This window comes from Mesoplodon bidens (genome assembly GCF_964165515.1).
Source record: "Mesoplodon bidens genome assembly, chromosome: 1".
Lineage (NCBI taxonomy): Eukaryota > Metazoa > Chordata > Mammalia > Artiodactyla > Ziphiidae > Mesoplodon > Mesoplodon bidens.
This window is the reverse complement of record NC_138176.1, coordinates 9,802,268-9,826,730: the sequence shown is the minus strand read 5'-3', so window position 1 is coordinate 9,826,730 and position 24,463 is coordinate 9,802,268. Positions and strand designations below refer to the sequence as shown.

Sequence of the window (24,463 nt, the reverse complement as noted above, 5' to 3'; positions counted from 1 at the left end):
CTTAGAAGAATTCAGCCTTTCCCCTCCAGAATTCATTTCTCTTCTCTGCCTTTCTTGTTTCCTTCTTTCATTTCTTTTTTCTTTTTAACTTAAAAAGAGTTTTTTTTATTTTTAAATTTTATTTGTTTTTTATTTTTGGTTGCGTTGTGTCTTCATTGCTGTGCATGGGCTTTCTCTAGTTGTAGTGAGTGGGGGCTACTCTTAGTTGCGGTGCGCAGGCTTCTCACTGCGGTGGCTTCTCTTGTTGCAGAGCATGGGCTCTAGGCGCGCAGGCTCAGTAGTTGTGGCGCACAGGCTTAGTCACTCTGCGGCACGTGGGATCTTCCCAGACAGGGGCTCGAACCCATGTGCCCTGCATTGGCAGGCGGATTCTTAACCCTGCGCCACGAGGGAAGCCCCCTTTCTTTTGTTTCTGCCCAGGGCTGGTATTGTAGTTTAAATATGGAGAGAGGGTGGAGGGTTGGCCTAAGGCCTGGGGAGAGAGTCATTAGGGGAAGCATCTAAAGGGACAGGATCCCCTGTCCTTGGGATGTTGCAAAATCTTGGGCAGGAATGGAGGAAAAAGAAAGGTAACAGCACAGAGGCGTAATACAATGTCAAGTGCTCTGATAAACTAGGGATGTAGTATAGTGGTTAAGTGTGGAAGAGAGTTACACAAACTTAGCTAGAAAGTGGAACAGCCAGCATCTAAACTTATGTTCCTGGGACTTCCCTGGTGACACAGTGGATGACACTCTGTGCTCCCAATACAGGGGGCCTGGGTTCGATCCCTGGTCAGGGAACTAGATCCCACGTGCATGCCGCAAATAAGAATTTGCATGCCACAGCTAAGGAGCCTGTGGGCTGCAACTAAGGAGCGCACGTCCTGCAGCTAAGGAGCCGGCAAGCTGCAACTAAGGAGCCCAACTGCTGCAACCAAGACCCAGCGCAACCAAATTAATTAATTAAAAAAAAAAACTTATGTTCCCTAATGCCCCTGAGCCTGTTTTCTTACTGCTACGGTGGCGATGCTCCCCCTATGCATAGGGTTGACAGGAGGGTTAAATGGGAAAATATATGAAATAGTACCTGCCCAAGTAAGCACTCAGTAAATGATGGCTGTGTCATAAAGTAATATTGTAAGAGAAAAATTAGTATAAGAACTTAAAGGGGTATATACATATACTAAAAATATTTTTTATGTATGCCAATTACATATAAATTGATGATCAGTTGGAAATTCTGTGATAAAGAGGGTCTCATATATAATGCTTGTTGCAAAACGATTCATTGACTTACTGTTTAGGTACCAAAGCAGTCAGACTCACAACCTCATTCTGATAACCCAAGTCGCCAAGGTGAATGTGGGAAGAAGCAAGTGTCTTACAGAACTGACATTGTTGGTGGTGTGCCCATCATTACCCCAACTCAGGTAATAAATTAATTCTTCTATCGTGTGATGGTTTAACTACTGCATATTGATTTTTGTATTGCTATCAAAAGTCAAACGGTACATCTTTACTGAATTAATGCAATAATTAATACATAAATTTTATATTTATTTCTTATTTCAGAAGTGTGTTTTTATTGTAAAATATCTGGAAAGCATAGATAAACAACATTTAACACTTTTCATGTTTTCTTCTGAGCCTTTCTTCTGTGTACTTTTGCCCCTAGAAATGGGGATACTTTGTAAACAGCTTTTTTCACTTACATCTCAAACATTTTCCAAGTCATCAAAAATTATTTCATGTCATTTTTCATGACTGTGTAGTAGTTTTGCCATGAATTTACTATAAATTACAAACCCTCTGTTGTTGGACAGAGTTCTTTTTCCTTTCTCTTTCCTTTTTTCTTTTACAAACAATGTAAGTGTTGCAGGAAGGGGGACCCCTTCCAGGGCCCAAGAGCAGGCTCTTGTCTGCCCGGAAATGAATTGTCTGAGGAGACACACGTGCTGACAAAGCAAGAGACTTTTTTGGGAAGGGGCGCCCGGGTGGAGAGCAGCGGGGTGAGGGAACCCAAGAAGACTGCTCTGCCATGTGGCTCGCAGTCTCGGGGTTTATGGTGCTGGGGTTAGTTTCGGGGTGGTCTCTGGCCAATCACTCTGACTCAGGGTTCTTCCTGGTGGCGCGCGCATTGCTCAGCCAAGATGAATTCCAGTGAGAAGGATTCTGGGAGGTTGGTAGGGTATATGGACTGGCGTCTACTCTCTCCTTTTGACATTTCCCGAATTCTTCCAGTTGGTGGTAGCTTGTTAGTTCTGTGTTCCATACCAGGCCCTCCTGTTGTAAGAGAGCTCATGCAAGTGGTTACTGTCGTGCCTGGCCAGGGTGGGCGGGTTTGGTCAGTGCCTCCCCTAACATAAGTAGGAAAAACCCACTCTTCCTCCTGTGTTTCTCCTGTACTCTCACACTGCTACACTCCCAACACTTCTGACACGAGATGAGTGGGGTTTTTCCCCTACACAAGCAATGCTGTGACACCAGCTGGGTGTCCAACAATTTAACTCAATTCTGACACTGCCTATCTGGATCCCACAGGTGAAGGGCTCAGTCCCACAAGACTGCCCCTCCACCCCCTTCAGATGTCAGTCGTAAGTCCACATTATTACCTGTGCTTCTGACTCGATGGGCTATAAATTCGAGGTTCCTGTGGCCCGCTTATTGGGTTCAATTAGTTTGCTAAAGCAGCTCACAGAACTTAGGAAAACAGTTTAATTACTGTATACCTGTTTATTGTAAAAGGATATGATAAAGGATACAGATGAACATCCAGATAGAAGAGGTGTGTAGGGCAAGGTATGTGGGAAGGGGTGTGGAGCTTCCATGCCTTCTTTGGGTGCACCACTCTCCCAGTACCTCCATTAATTCACTAATGCAGAAGCTTTCTGAATTCCATATTGTAGGGATTTTTATGGAGGCGTCATCACGTAGGCATGATTGATCATCCACTCTGTTTCCAGCCCCTCTCCCCTCTCTAGAGAGTAGGGAATGGGGCTGAAAATTCCAAGCCTTTAATCATGACTTGGTCTTTCTGGTGACTATCCCCCATTCAGGAGTCCACCAAGAGTCACCTTATTAGAACAAAAGACATGCTGTCACCCAGGAAATTCTAAGGGATTGATGAACTCTTTGTCAGGAAGCCGGGTCAAAGACCAAATATTGGTACAAAAGTTGCTTCCAGTGCTCTTATCACTTAGGAAATTACAAGGGTTTTAGGAGCTCTGTGCCAGGAAGGTTGGGGCAGGTGGGGGCAACAAGATATTTTCCATTATCTCGTAAATGCTTTGATGAACATGCTTGTAGCATAAACTTTAGAGCCATAGATAATATGTTTTAAAGGATAAACTCCTGGAGAGAAAATTGCCAAGTCAAAGTGTTTGTAAATATGTGTAATTTTTTAAACCTGTTTTTCTACAACCTGGCCTAGATGAACTAAACAGAGGACTGGAATTTTGAGTCAGTTCTATCCCCAAAGTACTGGTATGCTGAGTTAATTCTTACTCTTGGGTATTATGGAAAATATAAATTTATTTTAAAGTTTTTGATGAAATTAAAACTTGTGTGCACTTAAATTTCTTGGGTTGCTATTAAGTGAATAAGTTTGTAATGCAAATTAAATTACTAGCAGTTGAGAAACTAAGAATTTTAAGGTAATTAATTGATATTGCCAATGTTAGGCATTTTCATTACCTGTGTGCCTTTTTGTACTTAAAAGACTTATTAGTTAATTAATTATTCAGTGCTTTCTTTATGCTAGACAGAGGATATGTGTATTAATGAGCAGAAATTCCCTGCCCTAATGGGAGGTTACATTTTTCACCAAAGTTGGATAAAAAATAAACTAGGAATTTGTGTGTGTGTGTGTGTGTGTGTGTGTGTGTGTGTGTGTGTGTATTTACTTTTTTAAAAAAGTAATGATTTTACCCTGTAAGACTTCTGGTTGAGATAGAGCTAGACTAAGTTGCTTTCACCTGTATTATGTCTTGTGTTGATAGAAGAGCTAAGACAATTTGTCTTTAGTTGTATTAAGATATTGTAGTTGTTTGTATCTGTGGCTGTCTTAATTTTGTATAGAATTAAGATTTGTGTTTTAATTTTGGTATCGATTATTCAGTAGGTTCTAAGAGCGTATGGCAGGTACAATATTAAAAAGATCCCAAAGAATTGTATTGCTTTATCATTTTACGATATAGTTTATTTAAAGTAGTATTTACTCATTATAAAAGCATTCAGATAACAGTAACAAAATGACATCTCATTTGCATGATTAATTTATTCAGTAACTATTGGTTTAGCAGGTTGAGTGCTAGGATTACAAAGTTAAGTACATAATTAGTGCTATTGACCTGTCTAAGTGTAGAACAGATTGAAAATTCCCTAAGATATGATTTGAGTACTTAGTTTTTCTCTCGAGATTTAGGACTTCTTGAAAATACACACCTTTGGTTGATTTGTAGAATAGATTATCACCTGTGTTGTACGTTATAAATAAACAGGAAGCTAATGTTTTGGGGAACATGAAAACCTGAGTATAGTTAGTTTTTTAAAAGCACTGGACTGAACTGTTAAAAACAAAAATTAAAACTGCGAAACTTTTAGAAAATAGCAAAGGAGAAAATCTTGAGGATTTAGGACTAGGTGAAGAGTTTTTAGACTTGACATCAAAAGCACAATCTATATAAAGGGAAAAAATTGGTAAATTGAACCTTATCAAAATTAAAAATGTTTTGTCTGTTGAGGATGAAAAGAAAAACACCACGCTGGGAGAAAATATTTGTAAAACCGCATATACAACAAAGCACTAGTATCTAGAACGTATAAAGAACTATCAAAACTCAATAGTAAAAATACCAAACAGTCCAGTTAGAAAATGGGCAAAATTCATGAACAGAGATTTCATCAAAAGATAAAAGATACACAGGTGGCAAATAAGTGCTAGGAAGGATATTCACCATCGTTAGCCAGTAAGGAAATGCAAATTAAGACCACAATGAGATATCATCATATACCTATCAGAATAACTCAACTAAAAATTAATGATAACACAAATGCTGACAAAGATGAGGAGAAACTGAATCACTCATACATAACTGGTGGGAATGTAAAATTGTACAGCCACTCTGAAAGGAGTTTAGCAGTTTTTTATAAAAGTAAACTTGCAATCAGTGTATTAACCTAGGATTTGCACTCCTAGGCATTTATCCTAAAGAAATGAAGACTTATGTTCACACGGAAACAGCATGAATGTTCACAGCAGCTTTATTCCTAATAGCTCAAATGTGGTAACAACCCAAGTGCCATTTCAGTGGGTGAATTAGCCAGTGGTACGTCCAAACCATGAATACTACTCTCAATGAGAAGGGTCAGACGGTTGGTACAAGGACCAACCTGGATGAATCTCCAAAGTGAATGCAGAATGAAAAAAGACCATCTCAAAAGCTCTCCTACTGTGTGATTCCATTTATATTAAATTCTCTAAATGTCAAAATAATAAAGATGGAGAACAAATTAGCGGCTGCCAAGGAACTGGGGATAGAAGCTCTAAAGGGGTAGCCCAAAGGAGCCTATTGTGAACGCTCTGTACATTGGCACTGGTGGTGGTTACACAGATCTGGCAATAAAATTGCATAGAATGATATATGCAGAGACAATGAATGCATGTAAAATGGGTGAGATATGAATAAGGTCTGCGAAATGTTTCGATGTCAGTTTTGATAATGTGCTATATAGTTATACAGTTTCCCTGTTGGGGGAACCCAGTTGAAGGGGTACATAGGACCTCCTGTACATTGTTTTTTTACAACTTCCTGTGAATCTTTATAATTATTTCAAAATTAAAAGTTATACCCCCACCATCCAGCAGCCACCCCCCCAGCAAAACAAAAACCAAAAAACACTGGTGGTAGGACTTTTGCAGAAAAAGAGAAATAGAAATCTGTGGTTTAATCAGTGGTATTGAAAGTTATGATTAAGTATCTCAAATTAATTAGAAAACTCTTTACTCCAAGATCCGTGTTTCTAACTAAACTAAAATAGATTTTAAGATTTTTCTACTAGAATGACACCGTGAACTACGAGTATGCTTTGAAGGTAAACAAGCAAAAAAAGAATATCTTTATTTTGCTTCATTTTAGAAAGAAGAAGTAAATGAATGTGGTGAAAGTATTGACAGAAATAATTTGAAGCGGTCACAAAGCCATCTTCCTTACTTTCCTCCTAAACCATCTTCAGATAGTGCAGTTATCAAAGCTGGATATTGTGTAAAACAAGGAGCAGTGGTAAGTAGTTTAACAAAATATGTGAAGTAATGAAAAATGAGTGTATATTAGCAAACTCTCAGCATGGGTTAGGGTTAGGGTTTGCTTTGTTTTGTGAAAGAACCAAAGTGTAAGACCAGCTTACTGACCAGGAGTCATCGGATAGAACAGGGGTTATTCTGTGTTCAAAACTCAGTGCTATTATTTTCTTGGTCTGTGGGTGGCTGGATAAGTTAATGCTTATTACCACTAACCTTCCATTTTAAATGAGCTTCCTAACAGCTTAAATTTATTCCAGAAAGTTTTTCTGTTGATTTTTTTACCCCCTTGGGAATAGGTCAGGGAAAGGGAGCTCTAGTAGGGAGATTGGCAGGAAAGGGGAGACCAGGGGAGCAGGGTGTGGAAGGATCACTTACCTGATATGGGGTTGGGCCGACCCCAGCTGAAAACACTGAGACCTTGGGCTACTTACTTAACCTCTCAGGCTCTCAGTTTCTTTTTATGGAAAATTATATTGTAAAGCCTACCATCCAGAGGTCTTTTTTGAAAGATATAAATAGAAAGCACTTAGCATAGCACCTGGTCCTTAGTAAGAGCTATTACGTCTTGGCCCAGATATTCTCACACAACCAGATCCATAATGGTGAAATGTGGGAAGAGCAGGTAAATTTACCAGTATTTATGAATCCAGAATACCTTTCTAAAATGTGAACTAAATCTGTAGAGTTTCATGAGGAAATAGACTTCAAAGTTTAAAAATAAAATTTTAAAAATTTCTGTGAGTAAAGAAGTACTTAAATGTCTACTGGCGGTTCTGCTTGACCTCACGTCACTCCTGGCAAGTCTAATTGGCTTAGGTCAGCCAGAGGAAGGTTCTTTCAGCCCTAACTGTGTGATCTTCTTTAGGCTAAGGGAAATGAAGGCAAGGGCTGAAGCTTTTTCATTCCAGCATGTCTACGGGTAAAATCAGAATTCTCATCAGGTCGAGTGTTAATTAGGGCTTTCACAGAGACATTCCTTTCTTTTTGTTTTACTTTTAAGTCCAAAATACTAACTAACCCTTAGAGATATTGAAGTACTTTCACAAAAACTATATCTCATTGACAGAAAATATTTGTACAAAGCATATTCACTTTATTAAATATGTGTTGCTTTCCTTCTTAGTATTATAAAGTACCTATAGAAGGATTCATGCATTTTACAGATGAGAAGCTTGATGTGGTTTAGTCACATTTCCTGTGCTTGCTGTTGAACTCTTGGTAACATTTACTTTGTGGGGGATGGGGAAGTGCTTTTTTTTTTTTTTTTTTTTTAACTTTTAGAGCATAAAAAACATAAGACCATATTATAAAATCATACAGTAAGAGCTGAAAGCCAGCCACCAGAGTTGAATTAGGAGTTCAAGGCCTGAGTAGCAACAGAGATGAAATTTCCTGTATCTCCTCACTAAGGGAGGGTAGTAAGGTTTTCCAGTGCTTGACATTTCTGATTGTGGGTTCATATCAGAATAATTAAGTTGTTATTAACATTTGACATTCTTAGAAACAGAAGTTTTATGTCTGTGTTCATCTCTGTTAGATGAAAAACTGGAAGAGAAGATATTTTCAATTGGATGAAAACACAATAGGCTACTTCAAATCTGAACTGGTATGTTGCTGTGTCATGAATGTTGCTTTAAAAATGTTTTACAAGTGTTACACTGTAGTGATTATATAATTTCTTGTCCTGTTTTCTATTTTTAAAATAACTAAATTCTGGTTTTGAGAGGTATATACAGTTCAGTTTATTTTGTTGTGATGCTTTTGGTTAATGGTATTTTTGTTAAATACATCTTAAATAAAAAGAGTGTATCTTCAAAGGCATTCTACGTTGAAAGAATTAAAACTATCAGAACCCCTCAGTCTACAGATTTCCTCTAAAGGCATTGGAGGAGATGGTAGAAAGAATTAAGTCTCTGAAAGTCAACATTTGACCCTCTGATTTCTGCCTTCTCTTCCCTGCCCTCTCTTGATATTTTCTTTTTCTATTTCAGATTGACTTTTAAGTTTCTTCATATAAGATATTTTTGTCCTATCTGAAGGTAGAATCAAAGATTGAAGGTCCGTCTTTCACTTGTTTGAGTAACATCCTTATTTAAAATACTCCTGTCATGTGACCTGAGTTCTGCAATAGATTGTTGGATAAATTGAGTGCGATTCTACCTCTTCTCTTTATGGGACATTTGAGGGGGGGAACCATGCATTTTATTTGAATGACGGTACCAGAACAGCACTGTCCAGCTGAACTCTGCACTGATGGAAATCTTCCATTATCTGCATTGGCCAGGTCTTCTGGTTACATGTGGCTGTTGAGCACTGGAAATATGGCTAGTGTGACTGACAAACCTGACCGTATTTAATTTTAAAATTAAAACCGGTTGTATTTGGTATTCGTTCATTTAAATTCAAATAGTTACACATAGCTAGTGGCTACTCTATTGGACAACAGAGCACTGGGGAATAGGAAGGGAATATTTTAAGATTCATCTCAGGTGTCTGTTCTTCTGGAAAGCTTTTGGACTCTGGATTTAGTGGCTTCTCTTTACATACCTGGAACCTGAATGCCCACTTCTGTCATAATACTTCCCACTGTGTTTTGTAATTGTTTGCATACTTGTCTTTACCAGTTGATTGCATGAGCTTCTTGAGAGCAAAGATTCCCTTTTGTACCCTTTTATGAACATAGCACCTGGTACCTAGAAAATAAAAAGTGTTTTTGAATGAATAAAAAATTGACATAGCATAACAAGAATAGCCATTTTAGCATGGGACCCTTTCTTAGACTTCAAAACCTAAGAGCCTCAGTTGGAAGCAGTAGTTACTTGGTTCAAAAAGTACCAGCCTTGGTGTCTCAGAAGCTACCCTTGTGCTTGGTTGGCAGGTTGATTCGTTGCTTTCAGTTAATGCCAGTCCTCTTGGGAGGAGCCCTTCCCGCACCAGACATTCATTGAGCTCTCCACGGCCCTGGTGCACTGGGAACTGGGAATAAAGAGGGCAGTCAGTGATGTTCTGGCCTTCAGGAGTTCAGTTTTACCAGAGAAATTGACATGTCCCCTTGTCATCCGCAGTAGTTATAATGAGACAAGAACTATTATAGAAATATTTACTATAATTTGAAAAGCTGCATGTGGATATTATGCTATAAAGTTTGAGATGAAAGAATACTTGAATTATCATAGGAGGTAGGGAAATTATATTGTGTGTATTCAGGACTATGTTAAGCATTTAGCAAACGCAGATAAAGCTGAACACTTTAAATATAATTATTGACCTTTATCAGTTACTAAGATGCACATCCCCTCCCCCCATTTTAACATTTCTGAAATCTTCAGGTCTCTTAGAGTTGCTGAAGGTGAGGGAGCCAGGCAGCAGCTGTGCTGTAGTTGTCATTGCCTGTGTGTGCACAGCACCTTTGGGTAAGATCAGAAGATCAGCATCAAAACCTGCAGAAAAGGGTGCTGGCAGTTGGAAGAAAATCTCAGGGACACAGTGGGAGATTCTTAGGAAATGCTGTATTATCACCAGTGCTCTTTCTGGCCCAGAGAATAGTATGGAGTGAAAAACACTGAGATTGATGGCTCCTAGTCAGAGAGTGAGCTGGGATCTGAATGTGAGGTTTTAAAAAAACCTTAACCCATTTATTTTGCCTATACATTTTTTTTTTGCCTATACATTTTTATATATGCTCAAGGATAATATATGATAAAAGTTGATGTTTAAAGTATAAAGGGGCTCTTTTACAAAACCTTTGGATCATGGAAAAGTTTGAACATAAAGTAAATAGATAGAATGGTATTCTGAACCCCTAAATAGCCATCACCCAGATCTCATAATTATCAACGCATGACTAGTTTTGTTTCTTCTGTACCACCACCTACTTCCCCCTTCCTATTTTGAAGCAAATATTAGGCATATCATTTCATCTGTAAATATTTTTATATGTTTCTCTGAAAGATAAGAATTTAAAAGTTTCTTTCAGTAGGTATAAAAGATTTCAGCAGACAAGAAAAACTGGATGGGGTGTGCTCAGAGCAGGGGGTCTGAAGAAATGGCTCGTCTGTTTACAACACACCCGACAGGAAATCAGGGTTCATTGTGACAAGGGTCACAAAACTTGTGGCCTTCCTATGAACGGATACCCAACACGTATCCCCCCTTCACCTGCACGTGGCTGCTGGGCAGGACCAGTGGGACAGGGCTCAGTACTGGAAGGAAAGCTACAGTATTTAGTAGGGGTGTTTGCCACCTGGAGCCTGTCCAGTCCACGTGTGGCTGGGCCATGAGTGGTGTTATAGGCATAAAGGCTTTGAACCCCTCTCTTCAAGGAAAAAAGAAAAATAGATTCCTTGTATGTGCCATTCTGGAAAAGGCAAAACAATGGAGACAATAAAAAGATCAGTGGTTGCCAGGAGTTTGCGGGGGAGGGGAGATGAATATATAGAATACAGAAGTTTTTATGAGCGGTGAAAATACTTTGTATGACATTTTAATGATTTTATGTCATCATACTTTTGTCCAAACCCGTAGAACGTGCAACACTATTCACTTCATAAAGCGAACCCTAAGATGAACTAGGGACTTTGGTGATTATGATGTGTCAGTGCAGTTCAGCCTTAGTTTAAAAAAAAGTCTTAAAATTAACACTCAGGGTAGACGTTTTCGGCAAAACCTTTGTTTCGCTTTTATATATGTATACACATTATATATGTGTTTGTTGGACTGTGATGTAACATGTGCTTTTTAGAATAAAAAAGTTTGCAGGTTACCGTAGTTATACTGGCACATGAAAGCACAAATTAATCTAAAAAGAAAAAAAAGAAAACCTGGAGAAAATATTTAATAACATATATCACAGATAAAACATTAATATCTGTAATATGTAAAGAACATTAAAAATTGGGGGGTCCTTCGTCACCGTGTTTGCCCTCTTTTCCTCCCATCAGTTCCTAACAATTCAGATGTAAATTTTCTAGGCGAGGCACATCAGTGCAGGTGTCCCTGGTGGTGGTGCAGGAGCAGGAAGGAGTGTCTGGAGGGGCAGCTGGTGTGGGCGGCCAGAGCTACGCAGACGAAGAGGCCGTCCTAGAGCTTACCTGCAAATGAGTTATTTTCTAAAACTTAAAAAAAAGATTTTGGTTTTAAAAAAGTGTTCAGCCGTGGTTTAATTATTTTCTTAGTACTGCATAGAGTAATGGTATGTCTTAAACTCATGTTGTCGTTTTCAGTGAAATACAGTGTATTTCATGAAATGTTTACTGTAAGTACTGTGCTAATAACTAGGAGCTAGTTACATCTTATGTGAACCTTATATCTAGTTTTGTAACCTTAGGTGAGGTACTTAATGTGTCTAATCCTGTTTCCTCAGGTGAGTAATAGTGCATGTATTCTAGGGTTGTGGAAAGTGAGATAACACGTTTAAAACATAGCAGATGTCCTGGCACTTAGTAAATGTTTAATAAATTGTACTTGTTAAAATGATGTATTCATATAAAAGTGATATTCCTAAAATGACAAATTTAACTCAAAGAAGCTGGGTATTCACTACTCTGGTGCCCTCTGTATGAAAATAACATTCCAAAATAGGAAGTCCTCCACTTACTGGGTGAATAGGGGTTCATCGAGGAAAAGTCTGATGGTTAATGGTTTTTAATAAGCTACACTGTCATTTAGCACATAAATAATGTGAACATGGGTTATATGCCAGTTTCCTTGTTTCAAATCACAGTGTGTCTCAGGTTATAGTATTTGAGCTGTTCTGATGCTGGATGGTTCAAGAAGGTAGATTTATGTCTTAGGTGTGCTTCAGGAAAGAAGCATGATTTTCGCATAGACCTCTAAATAAAACAAGTAATGCTTAAAAGGATTTTAAGAATATATGTCATGTATCTGTTTATTTGCTTTTTTTGACAGGAAAAGGAACCTCTCCGCGTAATACCACTTAAAGAGGTTCATAAAGTCCAGGAATGTAAGCAAAGGTAAAGCACCGCCTCTGACTTGGTGCCTGGCACCGCTTATTATTACACAATATATAGTTCTTTAGTTTAATTGACGTACTTACAGCTGATATTTTTCTGTGTTATTGCTAGTGGGTTATGCCAAAGGTTTCAAAACCTTCAGATGAAACAGAGTATTGAGATTTTTTTGTTTGAAAACTACAAATTAGGAAACAGTTCTTAAGCTTATTAATGGAAAGGACAAAATTTAATGTGAACAGCTATCATATTTGACAAATTGATGTATTATTAATTCTAGTATTTCAGGGTTGCTGCAGAATAGAGCTTTATAAGAATGTTAACTGTGCCATTGTTTCTTTGAGCAAACTGATTTCTTCACAGTTGAAAACTTTGAATTTTAAAGTTGTTTTATGAACCTTTCTAAAAATACATACAACTATATAAAATATGTAAAATTTAATGCAAAAATAAATTGGAAAACGATCACTTAGTATTTCTCAGTTAAATCAGTATTTTATCTCTAATATTTATTTTCTCATTGACACATACTTGGTACTGGGTAAAGAAGTGAAAGGAAAACTATCAAACAACTGCTATTTCAGTACAATTGGAAAATTTTTTTTTGTTAACAGTGACATAATGATGAGAGACAACCTCTTTGAAATTGTAACATCGTCTCGAACTTTCTATGTGCAGGTAAGATACTTCTTTGGAGATTATAGATCCTCCTAACAAGAAATTAATAATTTTAGAGGTGAAATAAGCATAAATAAATGTGTTTCTCATAAAAATAAGCAAAAATATGACAAATATAATTGCCAATTTAATAAAAAAATATTATACATAAGATTATTGGCAGGTCATATGTTCAGCAAATAGGGGTATTCTTTGCTGTAAGTTAGTCAAATGGAATTAAATTTTATTTGGAGGAAGGGAAATGCTATTTAAGTTAGATGCTAAGTGTGTACTTTCAATTTGGATTATTTTTGCACATATTTTGGAATTTTAATTATATCACCTTTTGGTAATTTTATAAGAAGGGGGGCTCAAATATCCATAATAAAAGTACACAGTATATCTTATCATTTCACTAATGGTAGATAGTATCCTATGTTTAAGTTTAAAATACACTTTTTACTTAACACATTTATTTAGATTAGAAGTTTTTTTAAAAGAACATTTGGTTTTGTTTTATAAAAGTTATTACATATGCTTATTGCAGAAAATTTAGAAAATACAGAAAAATATGAAGAAAAAGTGTTTTATAAACCATATAGAATTCCACATTCAGGCAACCATTCTTTTTTTCTTTTTTTTTCCTTTATTAGAGCATATCTTTTTATAACAAATGGGATTATATGATATCAATATAGTGTTATATCCTATTTGTTTACTATATCATAGTCATTTTTTTCTACATCAAAAATTCTCTGAAAACCTTTTAGAACTATGCTCTCTTATATGAATGTTTCACAATTAAACTGTTTCTCTGCTGTTACTGATCACTCATTTACATAGTTTTTGTACATTTACTGTGATTTAATGTGGTAGTGTACATTTTGTGCATAAATTTGCCTGAATTTCTTCTTTACAATACGTATCTAGATCGAGGATAACTATCAGAGCATGAACTTTTTTAAACCTCTTTGCCAAATTGACTTCTAGACTGGTGCTCCTGTTTGTAGTGAATGAAAGTATACTCTACCTTTGCCTACTTCGAGTTTTTCCTTTTAAAAACTCTGTTAATATCATTGGTTCAAAAAATTTACTTGTATCTTTAAAATTTTTAAACTACTAGACAGTAGAATCCAGAAGTAAAGGGCAGTACCTCTCCACCCCTCTGAGGGCCTTGTTTCATTGGATTAAAGTCATAGTAAGGTTTTTAATTCACATTGCAAGTCATGGTCCTATCAAGGAAGATGATGCTTTGGAATATGACGATTTAGGGTACTGTTGGAAATTATTTTTAGAAAAATAACATATAAAATGATGTCACAGGGCTTCCCTGGTGGCACAGTGGTTGAGAGTCCACCCGCCGGTGCAGGGGACACGGGTTTGTGCCCCGGTCCGGGAAGATCCTACATGCCGCGGAGCGGCTGGGCCCGTGAGCCATGGCCGCTGAGCCTGCACGTCCGGAGCCTGTGCTCCGCAGCGGGAGAGGCTGCAGTGGTGAGAGGCCCGCGTTACCGCAAAAAAAAAAAAAAAAAAGATGTCACAGTGTTTTTTTAACTGCACAATTACATAAATATTCATCTTGAAAATTCAGACAGTACAGCAGAAAAAATGAGAAGGTCTTTCTTTGACTTCTTCCTCTTCTTGTTTTCTCTCCATAATTATTCATATTGACACTTTTTGATGTGTCTCATCTTAAAACATTACATGCCCAACTTACATCTCTGTAAGTTACCCAGCAAAACCTGGTTTAAAAAAGTGACTTCTAAAAGTTTTTGGAAACCATTGCCTTAGAATGATTTTGTTGTTGACACTGTTAATTATTACCAAAATGAATACATTGGATTTACAGACATAGGAGCTGATTTTGAGGAAAAATTGAATGAATCCTTCCTTCTCCTTAGGCTGATAGCCCTGAAGAGATGCACAGTTGGATTAAAGCAGTCTCTGGTGCCATTGTAGCACAGCGGGGACCTGGCAGATCAGCGTCTTCTGTATGTTTCCTGTTCTCTGGGGTGATACTCCCTTGGGTCCCCTGATCCTGTCAAGTTATTTTTCTTCCTCTCCCCCTAATCCTTTCAGTTTCTTTCTGTTTTGAGATTTATCTGCATGTTGACTTTCATACCAATTGGACTTGCAAAAAAATAATGCATTTCTAATTTAATGCTTCCTGTAGTGTTATGTATACATAACTTTCTGTGCATTGTATTGTCTTAAATGCACAAGCAGGGCAACTAAAGAATGAACATTTCCTTGTTTTGTTTTAGGAGTTCTTACTTGTCAGTAGGTCCAGATTTGGTGTAATTTTACCAATTCTTAGTGTGGTGTTTGGCCTAATCATGTAAGGCACCTTTAGTTGTAGCATTACACAGTTTTGTGAAGGTCTCAGTTTCCTTTTTACTTCCTATAATTTCAGTTTAGGTTTTTTGCCTTAATAGTGCTGTAAGACAGTTGAGCAGCTTGAACCTTAAATATCATCTAGTGTTCTCAGTCAGTATTTTCCATTTCATTCTCATTTTTTACTAGGTTAATTTAAAAGGCTGCTTTTTACTATCTTAATTATCTTTTTGGTAGTATAATAATAAAATTAAAACAGCTAAACATTCTCAGATAGTAAGGAAAATGTCTTTACTTTTTAATTTATCATGTACAAGTTCACCATAGGAATAAGATTTAGCTTTGGAATACTTTGGCCACTGATCTCTGATCTGAAAATAAAAATTCCACTGAGGAATGAAAAACTTCCAAGCACCTTGAAGTGCAGCACATTGGTCTGCAGAAGGTAGTCTAATACGGAGCATGGTAGCCTTTAGTATCTAGACTCATTGATGCTGGATAGTCTGCACTTGCAGTATTTTCCTGCATTTCTAGTATTGCAGTAATATTGTCTTTTAATTGTTTCTTGTTAGAAATGACTCTAGATCAGTAAATACAAATCCATTTTTCTCACTTTTAAAGTTATTCTTCTTGTATCCTGTTTGGAATGTCTCAGAAATTATTTTCATAGGTGTTAATTTTGTAACTGCCTGTGTTTTATGTGACCTTTTCAGCAGTCAAGTATGAGACTCTCTGCAAAAACAATGTCTGTTGGGAAGAGGAAAAGTTGGAGAAGGGCGTTTGTGTTTTGTGCTTTGTGGTGGGGGCAGATTGGACTCTCTAAGCTGTAACTATCAGCGGAACTTTCTCTCTCCCCGCTCCAGTACAGGTTACCTCTAATCTTAGCTTTGCACTGTGTTCCAGATGCGGCAGGCCAGAAGGCTGTCGAATCCTTGTATACAGAGGTATACGTCCAGAACTGGGGAATGCAGCACGTATGTGGGCTCTCACGCAAACGTGCCTTCTTACTAGAGGGCCTGGACTCACTCACTCCTTAACAACTGATTCTGGAAAGTTGAGTTAACCAAACTGCCTTCTGCAGTTATCATAACTGACTTTGTCAACACTAACGCAAACTAGTTCACTACAGTCATCAGGTTGGGTACGGATATTAAAAAATAAATAAATAATGGGAAAAAAAGACAACTTCACTAATTTAAAAAGTCATATCTACTAAAGCTTAATTTACTGAATTGCCACAAGAGTTTCAATTTCTGTATTTCGTGTATTTTGAAATTTTTTATACTACACCACTTAAAATGCACCTTTGTGGTAACAGTTTGCTCAAACTCACAGGTGCACATGCATTGGATAAACTCTACATTAGTATAGTGTGCATGGTGTGTTAAATCTCAGGTGAAATTTAGCCGTCTAATGGGAATCTAGAGTGTTTTAGTGGTTTGTAGCACTTTGTTTTCAAAGCCACTAATGTCACAACTATATGGCAATGCATTTGGAATGGTCATATTTCAGGCTATCTTCAGATTTGATTTAGTTAGAAGTGTATTGAAATTAATATTCACAACTGAAATTATTTTACCACAGTTTTAATAAATGCTTAAATATGTACCCTTCCCTGCCTTTAAAATCTTAAGCCGGGCTTCCCTGGTGGCGCAGTGGTTGGGAGTCCGCCTGCCGATGCAGGGGACATGAGTTCGTGCCCCGGTCCCGGAAGATCCCATATGCCACAGAGTGGCTAGGCCTATGAGCCATGGCCACTGAGCCTGCGTGTCCGGAGCCTGTGCTCCGCAACGGGAGAGGCCACAACAGTGAGAGGCCCGCATACCGCAAAAAAAAAAAAAAAAAAAAAAAAATCTTAAGCCATATGAATGTATGCCATATGCAAAAATAAATAAATGCAATTAAATAAGAAGTGAAAAGACTATGATATTATTGGTTGCAGTGAAATTCAGGGAACCAAAAACTCAAGTTCATGAGGCTGCTAGACAAAATAATAGGTTTGAAAAATGTTGAGTTCTGCTTATTAGAGAGAAAATGGCCTTTTATTTTTATATTCTGCATTTTCATTTTTTAATCTTTCTAAAATGTGTGGGATAATTCCTAGTGTTTACTGAGAATAAACTCTTGAATAAAATGGTAAAGCTGGTAGGCCCCCTGTTAAACACAGTTCAGTTGCAGTTGGCACACTGCATTCCCGTTTAGGCTGACTGAGTCTTCAAAATCTTCTAAGTCTTCAAAGCCAACTTTGGCTTCAGAAAAAAGAACTGACGAGCTAGTTTCTAAGTGGGAATGGTTGTTGGCTGTCATCGCTCTAAACTCACTCCTAAAAATGCATTGCTTTGGGAAGGAACTTGCACATGTATGCTGCATGGCTCATGCTTCTGCTCTGTGTGTGTGTGTTTTGTTCTGTTTGTTTTTCAGAGAATAAAGTCTCACACTGAGTTACTAGCCTTGCCGTTAATGATTGCCCGTGTCTGACCAGCACCCCTCTTTGCAGGAGCATTCCCGCTGTCCTTCCGAACCCAAACATGCTCTCCTCTCTGCCGGTGCCACAGCAGCCACCCCGCGATCCACAGCCTCTCGCAGCAACTCTCTGGTCTCAAGCTTTTCCATGGAGAAGCGAGGATTTTACGAATCTCTTGCCAAGGTCAAGCCAGGGAACTTCAAGGTCCAGGCTGTCTCTCCAAGAGAACCAGCTACCAAAGTGACTGAACAAGCTCTGCTAAAACCTCAAAGTGAAAATGGCCCTCAGGAACAAGATTGTGACCCCGTGGACTTGGATGACGCAAGCCTTCCAGTCAGTGATGTGTGAGATGGAAGCACGTGGAGCCTGACCCGCCTCATCCGCCCTCAGTGTCCTTTCAAGAGGCTTCTCGCCAAAGATGATAAAGGGGAAAGGGGCTTTAATGCATATAGTATACTGCCTCATCGATGTTCTCTTTATAAGCTGGTAAAGCCAAGAAGCTAGGATGTGGCCAAACTCAATGCAATTTCTTAAAAAAAAAAAAAAAGAAAGAAAGAAAGAAAAAAGCCCTAAGTATCTCAGTATCAACTGTCTGAAGCTTTGTTCTCATTGGGATGATAAAAGTGTGTGTGTGATATTTTTTCCAAGTGAATTTGACAATTTAAATGTTTCACAATTTAAAACATGAAAAATGCTTATTAATTATTTTGGTTGTTTTAAAAATGCTACTGTGACTTCCAATTAAATGTTCAATCTCTATACATTCTTACCAGTTAATATTATTGAATGAAATATTGCCAGACAAAAATATCTGAACTCATGACGTCTGTGGTGCTGTAAAATTTATAGTACAGTGTGGACTGTTTTGAAATGATAGCCATTTTTGATGCTCTGGATCTCAAGGTGAGCAGTGAGTTTTGCATAGAGGGTATTATTGGACAGTTAGCGAGGGTCGTGTGTTGTACTGGGGTGGAGAAAAGGGGAGAATTAGAATTCAAACAACCGTATCTCGGACATTTATTTGTAAAAGCTTAATCAAGACGTGCAGCAGTCATTGCTTTATTCAGTGAAAATTATTTGATACGAAATATCTTGGAGATCTGATTTTCTTGTCAGAGTTTTGTAAAATAGTTCTTATTTCTATATTTGGATCAGTGAAAGACCTCAAGTTTATGTGTAAAGACATACTGCCCTTAGTCATGCGATTGCAACCTCTGTGTTTTGTCACTAATAACCTGTATTCAAGTGCCTGTGTTTTTTCATCTTGTTTAGGAATATTTTGAGATTAATGTGCTCAGAACTCCTAGGTGATTGGTTTTAAACAATTAGGATAAAATTAATTTTCAGTAGCATAGGTTAATGTACTAAATAACATACCATTTTGTGTTAGAGATACCAGAATGTTGTTATTCTATCTGTGCAATATATGTTTTTAAACACATATTTGACTTTACATTTAATCATGGGGATATCATAAATACAAGCACCTTTCTAAAATATCGTTAGTTTCAGGTGTTGAGTAATAGACCAGTTTGATCAAGTACTGTTTTTACGGTTCAGTCTTAAACATTTGCTTTAAGAAAATAGTCTTGAATTTCACATGCTGCTATTTTTATGATATTTTGCCGTATTACAGTACTGTTTTGTTCTGAATTTGTAAATGTCACTGTTTCTCCTTTTCATTTTCTAAGATGACTTCTTGTTTGAGAAAGAGAGGGGAGGGTGGATTTCTTATTACAGTGGTGGGGTCCAGAGGTTACTATCTATTATACTATAATTATCATAGCATCACTTTAAAAATCCGAATGCATCAAGAATGCACCACTCAACATTTTTTTCATAAGCTAATATTTTTAGAAGTTATATTTAGATTTTTCCTTTTTTGCAGCTACATTTGAGAATGATAGAATGAAAAGGTTTTAAGTAGTTATCACTTTCTCTGCAGATATATCCATTACAGCAGCTCTTTTAGAAAGCTCTTTTTTCATGAACACACCTAAGAAATCTTGTGTAGACAGTTGGCTATTTCAGGAGCCTAATGCTGTTTTCTTTGGTACAGCTTTTACATTGCATGTTCATTTTAATATTTTGGTATTGGTAATTTGATATATTCCGTAGTGGCAAAATATTAGCTCTATTTTGGGACTTTTTATAGAACTACCCTTGTATAAAATAGAATAAGGAAGTGGTCTTGTGATTGTCAGAGTCTCCTAATATTTATCTCAGTACTTTTATAATTCTATGAAAATTATTTAATTATTTTAAAACTTATACTTTTCCTGTAAATATGTCACATCTGAATTGTCAAAGAATTACTTTGAATACCTTAATATTTGCTGCATTTTTTTCTGTATATATAACATGTCTTCTTTCAGAATGGGAATATATGTGTGCTTCCCATTGTTTACTTTTATGTCTGTTATCTTTATACATCAAACTGGTTGAACACTGTAATGACTTGAGAATAAATTGCTCAAAATTAATTCTAACTTATTTCTCATTTGGTCTGGTTCAGTTCTTGTGTGAACAAGTAAATAGAACAAGTACAAAATGTGTTTGGTTAATTGACTTGAATTTAAGGACAGACATTATTTGGTAGACTTGGAAGGGTATAACTTGATGTGAAATTGCACAAGGAAACATGAGTCTTTTTGGGAAAAAGAGCTTATTTTGCTTAATTAGAAAACATGCTCTCAAAAGCAAAATCAATTATTCTGGCTTCAAAGCATTGTTTGAATTATCCAGGCTGCTTTTGCGGTGTTTGGTTATTGGTTAGATCGGTATGACATGAATAAGGATGAGTGCAGAGGACATACTGATCCCCAGGTGAGCTGTAGACCTGCACTCATAAAAATGCCATGTTAAGTATTAGAGGCTGCTTCTTGCAAACCCACTGTTAGTAACAAGTAGTCCACGCTTGCTGTGTATCCAGCATCTAGTAATGAACCGGATAAAGGATATCTGTGTTGGTAATTTTTATTAACTGGTGCAACTTGATTTTCTTTCCCTGAAAAGTATTTTAAATTTTTTAATTTTTTTTAAAATGTGGAAGTTCTAAACTTTGTTGCTTTCACCAAAAAAAAAAAAAAAAAAAAAAAAATCCCTTAGCCATTTTTTTTTACTTCTAGTTAAAGTAGTGCTGTGTTTTTATCAGAAGTTCTAACAGTTGGTGAGGCAGGAAATGTCTGTATAAAAATGGAATGACGAAAAAAAAAAAAAAAAGGAATGACATACCAGCTTAGTACCAGCTTAATACCAGACTTGGTAAGAATCTTCCTTGTCATGGGAGGTTTGACAGTCCACATATGACGCAGCGAAAAATACACTTAGATGGGTTCGTATTTTCCATTTGCAAACTTGCCTGTTAAGCAGATCCAGAATTGGTTAGTTGTATATGTTGTTTATTTTTTAATGACTTAACGAAAACTGTATTTTTGTCAAACCTCACGTAAGATATGTATTGAAAATATTGCTGAATTGGAATTAACATTTACAATTTTGACTGACGAAATCCTAGCGTTTTATTTTTATGACATAACGTGAATAGTGCCTTACTATGGTATATTCATGAAGTAATAGCGCCACCTTCTGGTTACATCATTGTTAAATTTGAAATCTCACTTTATTTCACTCAGAAAATTAGAGAAGATACGTAATTGCCTAGGATAGTTTGGATATTAATATAAAACTTAAGTCGACATTTGTGAATGACTTTCATAAACCTTTTATTTGGAGATAACTGTAGATTCCCATGTAATTTTAAGAAATAATACAGGGCTCTTGTATACCCTTTTTACTCCGTTTTACCCAACGGTAACATTGAAAAACTATAGTAAAATCATATAACCAGGATATTGATACTGATATGGTCAGGAAACAACAATTCCATCATCAAAAGGATCTCTCACTGTGGCCCTTTCATAATCACATTTACCTCCCACTTTACAGGTTTGGAAATAAAAGTCAGCGGTTTAACATCGCACTAGGTTTACAGTCCCATCTTGTTTATTCCAAGGTCTGGGCTCTTGACCATTACGGTACTGCTGCCTAAGTAGAAGTCTTGAAAAGCATTCTTTGTTTCTATTGCACTATCTCCAAATTATTAAATGAGTTGCATTTTTATTCAATCTATTTTCAATGTTTTTCAGAACCATAATATTGTAAATGATAGATTCTTGATACGTGCATTTAAATTTAACATTTGAGGATCGATAGTAGATATATATCCTGATCACAACCTCCCTGAGAGATTTTTAGCCCTGACATTTGACATGTAAATTAATAAGGTTATCAGAATAAGGATTTTAAAATAGCTTTATTTTAGGTTTGCCAGATTCTGGAATTGGAAGGAGTTGCAGAAACTGGTTGTAGTCACTGGGTATAGGGTAAGCGTGAGGTGTTTTTCCATGTGAAGAAACTTTTGACCTTCTGATGAGGTCTTGGGTCAAATGGGTGTCTTCAGTGTACAATATGCAGCGCACAGGAAACCTAAGAAAAAGATGACACCCACAAGGAATTTGCTAAAAGAAATATAAAGTGTAATATGTGATCAAATCAGTCATGGAAAGCTACACATCCCGAGACTGAGATGGTAATGGTGGAGTGGGTAATAAGAGAAGCATGGAGATGGAGGAGATTTGGAAAGGTCCCAGAAGAGAAAAAGGTCCTTATAAGTAAAAACTATGTGACATGACAATAAATTTGGAAATGATGATTCGGAATTTGAAGTATCCAAGTTCGTGCATAAAATTTAACTTGTTCTCTTGAAGTTTTCATCGCCTGTTTCTCCCTTCAAAATGACAGTACTTTTACCCGTCACACTGGTTTTCTTCAGCATTGGTCGGCGTTGGGGCAGGAGAGAATGGGTGAGTGGGAAATGCGGGGAACTTTCCATGATTCAGGAACTTAACCACATCAAAACTCACTTTTGCCTGGCTTTGGTACCTTCACGATGTGGACTTAATCTCTTCCCTGTGGAACCTTATTATCTCCATATAGAGGCCATTGGTCCCAGTGACATCTTTTCCTTTGTGACTTTCATATGCATCATGCTCCTTGTCATGCTTCAGGTTATCACTCATGTTATCCTTTCTTCTCACTCTCCTTCTGCCTGTCTGTATTTCCAAAGTGGAATATTTCCTAATGGGTTAGAAATGGCGAGTGAAGGGAAGTGATGCTTTAAGGATAACGGCAAGTTTTTTGGCCTGGACAACTGGAAGAACAGAGAGCCCTTGAGCTGAGGTGGCAAAGGTCACAGGTAGAGCAGGTTTGAGGGCAAAGGTTGCAGGTAGAGCAGGTTTGAGGGCAAAGGTTGCAATTGCAGTATTCAGTGTGATGGTTTGAGATGCCTATTAGATACCAAGGAGAAAGGTCAGGAAGGCAGTTGGATATACAAATTTGGAATTGAGAGAAATCTTTATTGGAGATAAAAATTGGGGAGCCTTCAACATACTAGGTGCTATTCAAAGCTCTGAGGCTGGATTAGAGAGATGAAAGGAGAAAAGAGGACCAAGGAACAGACAGGGTGCTCCAACATTAAGAGCTCAGAAGAGGAACTGGCAGTGGAAAATGAGAAGTTGTGACTACAAGTCAATTGGAAGCAAAGGGCAGAAAATGAGTCAAGGAGGAGGGGCTCTGATGTGTCAAATGATGCTCACAGATCTAGTAAGAGGCCGACTGAGAAATGACTGCTCGGTTTGGCAGTGTGGAGGCCACTGGAAATCTTAATAGGAGCAGTTTTGGTGGAGTGGACCAAACAGAACTATTGTGAGTTTTGCTGTAACAGGAGCAGAGAAATGGGTTGGTTGCTGGTAGCCAAAGCGGATTCAAGATTTTTTTGTTTTTTTAAGATAGAAGAAATAGTGGCCTTTCGTTGATGGCCAATAGCAAAAGGAGGATTGATGATGTAGGAGATGGGGAGACTTGTTGGAGCCAAGTCCTGGAGGAGATGAGATGACTCTAGCACACCAGTAGAGGGCTTGGCTTTATTCAGTGTGTCGGTGTTCTTTGGTGGGAGGGCCGAGTAAGTGGGTGCATGTGGAGGGGAGGAGTCTCTGAAAGTCGGCTTGCCTCAGTCTCAGCAACTTAGGAAGCAGTCCTCAACGGTGAGATGGGAAAGACGGTATTAGAGGTTTGAGGAGGGTGTGAACTGTCTCGGACTGTGGAAAAGGAATGGACTACGGAAATAGAGGACATCCTGGCAACGCTTGAGCTCTGTGGTCATGAATTACCGTCTTAAATAACAGGCAATTGCAGTCATTTTTGTCACGCTCCTGACTTTGGTAGAAAGGCCTCTAGTGGTTCCCATTGAAGGGCATGGTGCTGGCTTTTGGGCTGAGGTGGGAATATTTTATCAGGTTAAAGAAGTATTCGACTATTCATATTTTATTGAGTTTTTTTTAAATGAAGAAGGGTAGTTGAATTTTATCAAATATCTTCAATATCTGTGGAAAGAATCTTGTTTCCCTCCTTAGATCAATTAACTTGGTGAATAACATTAATCCATTTCCTAATATCTATCATTACATTTCAGGAATAAGTACCATTTGGTCAGGATGCATTATTTTAACTTTTTTTTTTTTTTTTTTTTTTGCGGTACGCGGGCCTCTCACTGTCGTGGCCTCTCCCGTCACGGAGCACAGGCTCCGGACGCGCAGGCTCAGGGGCCATGGCTCACGGGCCCAGATGCTCCGCGGCATGTGGGATCTTCCCGGACCGGGGCATGAACCCGCGTCCCCTGCATCGGCAGGCGGACTCC

The 24,463-nt window shown here is 37.7% G+C and overlaps 1 protein-coding gene across 3 annotated transcripts in view; it reads left to right on the top strand.

Annotated features, from left to right (window-relative positions):
• Window positions 1-20,201, top strand: part of PLEKHA1 (pleckstrin homology domain containing A1) — a 60,006-nt gene extending 39,805 nt beyond the window's left edge. Inside the window, exons 6-13 of one of the 3 annotated variants that reach the window (XM_081247294.1) lie at window positions 1,286-1,411; window positions 6,119-6,262; window positions 7,820-7,888; window positions 12,190-12,254; window positions 12,866-12,929; window positions 14,810-14,899; window positions 16,146-16,216; window positions 17,740-20,201. In XM_081247294.1, coding sequence (XP_081103420.1) covers window positions 1,286-1,411; window positions 6,119-6,262; window positions 7,820-7,888; window positions 12,190-12,254; window positions 12,866-12,929; window positions 14,810-14,899; window positions 16,146-16,216; window positions 17,740-17,950 — 840 coding nt within the window. In that variant the 3' untranslated portion in view covers window positions 17,951-20,201. The remainder of the gene's footprint in view (window positions 1-1,285; window positions 1,412-6,118; window positions 6,263-7,819; window positions 7,889-12,189; window positions 12,255-12,865; window positions 12,930-14,809; window positions 14,900-16,145; window positions 16,217-17,739) is intronic. The other 2 variants (XM_081247295.1, XM_081247293.1) reach the window with 2 other exon arrangements.
• Window positions 20,202-24,463: the final 4,262 nt, after the last annotated feature.